Below are 8,018 nucleotides of genomic sequence, written 5' to 3'. Positions count from 1 at the left end.
TTCTTTTGAGTGTTATTGTCCTGTATGTAAAATTGCTTTTGATTGCCAGGCATCAGGCACGGCGTATAGCAGCAGCTGAGATCAATGCTGAAGATGCACATGTTCAGCTGCATCGCTCAAATGTCAAATCTCTCAAAACGTTTCTGATCATCACATGCACTGTCTGTGTCACGTGGCTACCCACACTCACACCTTTGAAAATGGTCAATCCCTCTACCATCATATTGTTAGAAGGCTTGCGCTACAGCAATTCCTGGCTCAACACAGTCATATATTGCTGGCGAAACAAAACTTTCAGAGAGGTTGCCAAAAAGATCATTTGTCGGAAAGGCAGACAGTGATGCTCAACATACATAAAGTAAACATGAAACAACTTCTTTGAAAATCCAGGGCCAAGGACTGCTTTGTTGTTTGCAGTAAGCGGTTGTTTGGTCTTTTTGGGGTTCAAAATGTCACATAATTTTGAGTTTCTGTGAGACTTTAATGCCAACTGTATGGAATGCCTATGGCATTATAAAACAATGATGTATAAAATGTGTGTATAGATAGTTAAGCAATTAACAATGGTTTCGCTTCTCTTTTCTTCAAGGATTCAATCTCTGTGCAATTATCTGGACAGGTTGCAGACAAGATTGTCTGCAATTTCACAATAGGCCGATTGCATTGGGTATTGGTTGCAGGATTCTTTCCTACAATCTTCCTGAGATAAATTATCAGCAATGTTTACAAACTGTGGACTTATTGTATAGGAAGATTTCGGGAGGTATATGCACCAGAAACCTGTACTTAACACTTGATACAATATGGGCCTATTGCAGATAAAATTTGTCCATTATCAATTCCAGATATTTTATGAAATGACTATTTACAAAAAAAAATATATGTAGGCCTAAATAGATACTCGAAGAATGGTACAATTCTTCTCAAATAAATGTCAAAAGTCTTGTTTTTCTGCAATTAACGTAATTTTGAATTGATGTGTGTAGGACAAAAGTAGAATATAAACTTTGCTGAAAGTATTAAAGTATGAGAATGCCATGAGTAGGTATCGTTGTATTTAACAACTATCACTCAAAAACTACATGAATAGGTTTGCCATATATAGTAATGAAAATATCTTCACGGAAAATAATTAGAGGCATAATTATCATTGTTTCTGGTGGCTCATTGTCTAATTAAAGAGTCATTTAATGAACGTTTACTGTTTATTTGAAACAGAGTGAAAGGGCAGCATATATCTGCAAAAGTTTCGTTACAAGTTCATGTTTGTATTGTTCAAGTCATCACTCAGCTTTAATGTTTGAAACAAAACGAGCCAATTTTGGGTAGTTGCAGTTTTCACCCTTACTTGGGTAAAATTAACCCAGGCAAATTTTCAGTGTACTTGCCTGCGTAATCGCAATCGCACAGCACAGAATCTGTGCTAAAATCAACAATACACAGTATTGCTCACACAAACACGTGCCTAAACTCAAGCAAGTCTAAAAGCCAGGTGTCAGTGTGTCAGCCAGTCTTGGGTCAAAACGCGGTGTATTTTGGATACACGATCATCTGCCGCGAGAGGGCGTTCGAATCACCGTGAACCACGAACCGCTATGCAAAACAGTAAATATATTGCCAAGGATTTATCACAAATTGCCCCACTGATTCGTGCCCTCAAAACAAATTCTCTAGTAAAAACAAAAAAAATTGAATTACGCTTCAAGATCGAATAGCTAGGGGTTTTGTGAACACCCATTCTACTGTTGCCCCTACCAAAAATGAAGGACCTGTAAGGCTTCTGAGGAAGGGTCGAGATGGACAAAGGGAGAGGAAAGGAACATAATAACTTTGGTGTCGTCGGCCCAGATCACACATAAAAATCGATACAGCGCGGTCTTCCTAAGCAGGTCCAAACTCTTCGTACCGGGTCCAAGCCTATAAATGAAACGTTTGCGTGGATAGCGATCGTATCGGATCATTCTTGCCCCAGCAAGCAAAAGACGACCAGCTGACTGGCTTTCGAACATGACTTGAAGCTTGTCGTTCCAAACGTAATAGTGAAAACGACAAGAACGAACCACGGCGAACTCATTGAGGGCAAGCCGAACACAGGCAAAATCGTAATCTAGATCATCTCCGATTGGGATCGTAGAGACCGTTGAGCAGTCTCCCGATCCAATATTCCAGAGAGTCAGGCTTTCGCTTTCCCTTTCCTTAGACAAAAGCAGCGCAAAATGCCTGGAGTTAAGTTGACACTTCGACTGTCTGTTTCCATCCAGGTGTTGGCACTCAAAGTTTCGCAGACACTCTCCCTTGTTCACATCCCATAGTTTCACGTTTTCTGCAACGCTGGCTGCCATATCGCCACACAGCGCCAGATCCTTGATGTGTGTTTCGTGGCCACTCAGTATGTGACGCAGTGTTCCAGCGATGCTGCTCCAGACGCTAAACTCCCTTAAATCACCCGTTTCAGAAGGCTGTCCGATCAGTGTTTTGCCGTGCAACCGATAGCTTTCTTGCACTGGCCTCGACTCATACTCAAACGATGCCAACCAGGCTGCAGTCTTACAGTCAAAGGTCCTGACGAAATATCTCGTAGGATGTTCGTAGCAACCGATGGTTAAGCCTATCCCACAAGAAACAAGCACCCTCTGGCAATATGAGTGATCAGAGCAAGATGCCGCCTGATGTTTGAAAACGAGCACCTTTGCTGCCTTCGCCAGCTTCAGATTCCATATCTGAATGCGACGGGTGTCGGCTTTAACGGCGAAGTCTCCATCGCACTCGATTGATTCCACATCAGCAGACTTAACAGGACAACTTATCATGTGAGAATGAGCTTGAGCCCAATTGATCTCCAAAACCATTGCCTTCAGGAAGACTGCCTTCCAATAGCAGGTTGGTTCCAATGTCTGGGCGTTCTTTGCCGTCAAGACATGGCTGTGATCTAAGAAACCCTTGTCTGGGTTCAGGTCAACAACTGTGCCGTAACGCTCCCAGCCACGGGCCAGGCATGAAGGTCGCCACAGCCAGTCCCGATTGGTTCTCTCCCTCCAACCTCTGCTGCACTAGAGCCAAACGGCAAAGGTCAGCCTCCGAGAGATAGGATAGAATAACGTCCGTCACATCAACGAGAAGACCAAGCAAGGCGTCTGCAGGATAGACGACGTCTTCATCTTCTGACCGTTCTTGTTCTTCCTTGGTATCACCATTGGAACACTGACCAAAGCACACGCCCATATTTTATCCTAAAGAATGAACAAAAACAAAATTGCATGTATTGTAATAAGTTGAACAGATTGCGAGCTCGCATATTGTTTGGTCTGATCTAATGAGCAAGCTTAGTGTCCACAATTGCATGGTTCAACCGTTTGAAAATCATGCTATCAACTTTGAAAATCGCCACAAATACATTAAAATGCTCACATAACAAAAAAACCGGCACGCTCCATGGAATATAGGCAGAAAATACATTCAGGAAAACAAATATAAACGTCTGGTTCTCAAGCGAACTTCAGCTATTTTGTCTCATAAAGACATCAACGAGTAATGGTCCGTTTAGTTAATAACAAAACTCTGTACTAATGACAAAGCACTTTGTTTACACGTGTGCTTTCTTATGGGAGCCTGTTGTGGACGACGGTTTCGTAGCCCCATAAAAAAGCACACAAGTAACCAAATGTGACGTCATCAGTACAGAGGCTATTCAACATCAATGTGATACTTGTCAGCAAATTTGTCATTATATTTGTTTCTCTCAAAACTGGTCCTTTTAAACGCCACACACCAACTTAAAAGACATCACAAAACTTTTTCCAAACCATGGTACGTTGCCCTTTAAATACATCCACACACAAACAAACAGAGTCCTGTGTGTATAGGCCTGTACCATACAGAATGGGTTAATACTGTGCCAGGATGACGTATATTATGCACTGAAGGAAATGGCCTAATACAATGTATGAGGAAGTACCAACCATTTCCCCCGCTCAGTACATGTATACACAATAACTTCCAGAATATCCCTTGTGGTAAGATCCGACCAGCATTCAATTATAAAGTTACTTCAGATAAAATCAGTAGTGTTAGGCCGGTTCTGTTTTGGTAGACCGTTTATTATCATCGGAGGGCAGACTATGAAAGAAATGGGTGCCGAGCTCCGTCCTTTCATTTTATGCCAACATTCTATACTGCATTCATTGCCCGACGATGGTTCACGGCCATTCTTACGTCTTTGGTTCTGCTTCAACAAGAAGAGAAATTCTCACCTATTCTTGTCCAAGCTCACCGAGCGTAAGACTATGATGGAAGCACCAATCCCTGCTGTTGGATGTTGTACGTATCTGCTATAAACCAACACTGCTTCAGCCTAGACATATTATAACTGCAATGATCTGACCGTGTTCATCCAGGTGGAAAACTAGCTTCCTGTATTTCCTGGTTCGACAAGTCATGGATTGACATCGTGTACTTGGTGTTCAACGCGTATTACGTATTTTAACGTACGGTCGATTGTCACGTCCACTCCACTTTATAAACGATTCCCCTTAACCCATATGTAATTTATGATACTGCACATTGGCTGATATTAACTTTCGCAACATTATTTTAAAGTTTCATTTTTTTCTCTCTCGTGTTTTCGGATCTCACGCCGTGACGAATTGATTGGTTTTACACCAGATATGGACACCGCATACGTACATGCTGAATTTGAAGCACAACCAGAAGCCAGACTATTCCTAATATGTATACATGTGCAAGCCTTTTGAACATGCGAATGATCCACCACGTACCGGGCTGCTGGCCACCTGTCCCCATAATTTGAAGTCCGAAGGACACTGGGGACTAATCCCTTTCATTGAAGCAGTTTAGTAGATTTAGTTAAATCTACTTAAAAATAAATGTTCTTTTTGAGCCAAAGTAATGTATAAACTACGTCAATAAATGAAGATTAAGCGCAATTTCATCGGGTTTATGGACGCGCGGAAACCTCAAGAACGTTTGGAGAAGATCCATGATTATGTTGCTTACGATTACATCACACGCTGAACGCGTCATTGGTGGAAAGTTTTCACACTACATACTGAGACAGCACGCAGTAAGTTGGCGTCGCGTCATTCTCGATGCTACCACTGGCGGGGAAAAAAGGCAAAATGTTTGCCAATGAAACTTAATTTAACCCACCACTTCCGCATCAGCCACCTTCCCCCTCTTCTCTCTCTCTCTTTTACTGGGTTCAAAGGCTCCGCTTTCTTGTACTTTTATGTCGGGTTTCCCCACACAAACACTGGTTCTATCTCTCGATCAACGCAATTATCTTAGCTTATTCCTGGAAATGTTCTGTGATTCAAACAAACAGTTTTATATTAATACCGGAGACTATCTACCAACAATTAGGTATTCAATGCGCTGGAAATTATGTCTATTTTTTTTAAAGACAGGTAAATTAAGTTAATGAGAAATATGAGACCCATTATGTAGCACCTTTGTAAAGGGTATACAAGGTGTTGTGGCGCACATTGCAGCCACTGCCAGAAACACAGGGGCAAACCCCTATATTGTGTTCTGAATTGTTGACAAGGTTATATTTCAACATGTAATATTTATATTTTGATTTTTCTGTTACTTCAAAGGAAGGTTTTAATTGGTTGTATTCTAAAAGGGGATTATATGTATGTACTTAGTGAAAGCCCAAACGTCTTGAACCTGAGTGGGAAGTGGTATGGTGTTGACATTTTATAGTAATATATGCTTTACTTTAAAAAATGTAATATTGCCAAGGAAACAAAATTCAATCTTTCAACTGAACATTTTCCTGCAATGCATGTATTAATCTGCATATACATGTGTAAAGCATTTTAAATAAAAAAATACGGACTCCTGAAACGCAAAATCGAGATTGGTTGTTTTTGACACTGGCACTGGCCTGGCCTATACCAAAACAAACATGACATACTGTGGTAAATAAGAACATTCTTTATGTTTAAATTACTTTATTTTATTATACAAGCGCAACCTTGTCGGTTGTAAGATTAATAACAAAGGCTTATATTAACCACTTATAAAGTACATGTATATAAACTGAGCTCAAATGCATTTACCCAATCAACGCATAAAACGTACATAAATACAGCCTGGTCAATTTGCACGGTTTTATGGGGGCAATGTGGGGAAAATTGTACAGGAAAATGGGCACACCGTAAAGCTTCCGAGGTATTTTGGAAAATCTGTGCTATAATACACCAGTGTGTATGTTCTCGTACTCGTCGTATACACACTCTGTTGGTTTGCATGAAAATGTACTCGTACCGTACCGGTACTCGTGTGACGACAAAGTACTCGTACTTGTACTCATGACAATGTACTTGTACTCTCGCAAAATGTTCTCCCGCAACAATTTGCTACATGCAGAAAAAAGAACCAGTTTTCTACTATTTGAGATGCTTCTGCATTATTTTGTTTAATGCCTAGTTTGACTGCAAAAAGCCCTTGAATACGTGACACATTGAAATGTGCTTGTACTCATTCTTGTATACTACTCGTACTCGAGTACATTGTTGGGTACTCGTAGAAAAAAATCCTTGTACTCGTACTCACGGTATATACTTCTGACAAAGTACTCGTACTCATGGCAAAGTATTATGTGCTCTATATATACTCATGAAAAATGTACTCGACTTCCACACTGTTTAATACGGTACCACAACGAAGAATAAGTTAAATGTTCGTATTGTTAACAACCAATGACACAAAACGACAGGGTTATTTTTCACCGAGTAAACCGTGCAATTGGGTCCCAGCAAATGCTGAAGATTTGAAAACCATACAAACACGTTATGTTGATCATAGGGTGCTGCATGCCATTTGGTATTCAATTTTTCGGTTGCATAAAATAGTACGCCATTAAGTAGCGCAATCAGATTGGTTACAGTTAATACATACACGATAGTACAGATACTATTTACAGAAACACGTTCCTCCTCAAAAAGTAGAGGGAACCGACATAAAGGCCCGAGTTTGGCCTTACCAACGTAAGAGCATAATTTTTGGTACATATTACATCCAAAAATCCATAGGCCTAGACATGTACACGAAATCTCTCAAAGTTGCTTGACAAGGGATAGCCGTTCGTGTTTATACAATCCATACTTGGGATCGGTGGAGCGGGGGTTAAGGAGCACGACTGGTTTACAAAAAAAAAACGCAACACGACTGAGCCTCTCACAATGTTTTAGTATAATCAAAGCTCTAGCTGTCTTTTAGCACAGATATTGGACCATGGTATGCCCTGTCAGATCAGAGAGCGCGGGGAGAAGAATATTTCTATTGTGGAGAAAATTTATATCAAGTTGTGGGGACTTTTTAATGTCCTCACAGCGTTTTTTTGTCAGGTCCTCACAAACCTATCGCGGACCTGGTGTGCGTAGCCCATAATATGATGTATATGTGTCTTTTGGTTTTCAGCAAATTATTTGTTGGGGAAATCGCTTCTGTCCACCCAGTTTATTGACAACACGAGTTTAATGGTACATTCATGTTCTTCACAACAAAATGGCAGGCGCTCATTCCCGATGAAGGACGTTCGACGTTCGTCTAAAAAAAAAATGCGGAATCGATTGGAAGACCGGGGGAAAAGTAAACTTATGCAACCTTTAACCCTAAAGGGGCCGGGTTATTTTGACCATCTCTCAGCCGGGGGGGGGGGGCGGATTCTGCCCCGCCCCCCTAAGATCTCGGCCATCGAGTGACGAAAAATTTTGAAACTCACCACATTCATAGAGCAACTCTTCCTAAACATGCCCAAGAAATTTCATGGCTATAGGTCAATGGGTTTTGGAATTATGGCTAATTAATTATTCATATGTATGAATGCCAATTCTGCTCGGTGTACACGACGTATATGCGAAAATTCAGTTTTCACGGCGCGTAGCGCCGGAAAAATTTTCGCTACGTGCCAACCCGTGGTCCGATTTTTATGTTTTTGGTATCAAAAGATGCGCAAAGCTCGAGGCTAAAAAGTCATAACAGCTCGGGTC

General features: G+C 41.0%; 1 protein-coding gene across 1 annotated transcript; it reads right to left on the bottom strand.

Annotated features, from left to right (window-relative positions):
- Window positions 1–1,186: 1,186 nt before the first annotated feature.
- On the bottom strand, window positions 1,187–4,352 carry LOC119744500 (uncharacterized WD repeat-containing protein alr2800-like). The gene is made up of 2 exons (XM_038220442.1): window positions 4,251–4,352; window positions 1,187–3,230 (listed from the first exon to the last, which is right to left on the bottom strand). Exon 2 carries the CDS (start codon window positions 2,847–2,849, stop codon window positions 1,752–1,754), a length of 1,098 nt encoding a protein of 365 aa, XP_038076370.1. The 5' UTR covers window positions 2,850–3,230; window positions 4,251–4,352; the 3' UTR covers window positions 1,187–1,751.
- Between the last annotated feature and the right edge of the window lie 3,666 nt (window positions 4,353–8,018).

This window comes from Patiria miniata, unplaced genomic scaffold (genome assembly GCF_015706575.1).
Source record: "Patiria miniata isolate m_02_andy unplaced genomic scaffold, ASM1570657v1 HiC_scaffold_7, whole genome shotgun sequence".
Lineage (NCBI taxonomy): Eukaryota > Metazoa > Echinodermata > Asteroidea > Valvatida > Asterinidae > Patiria > Patiria miniata.
This window is presented reverse-complemented; position numbering and strand designations above follow the sequence as displayed.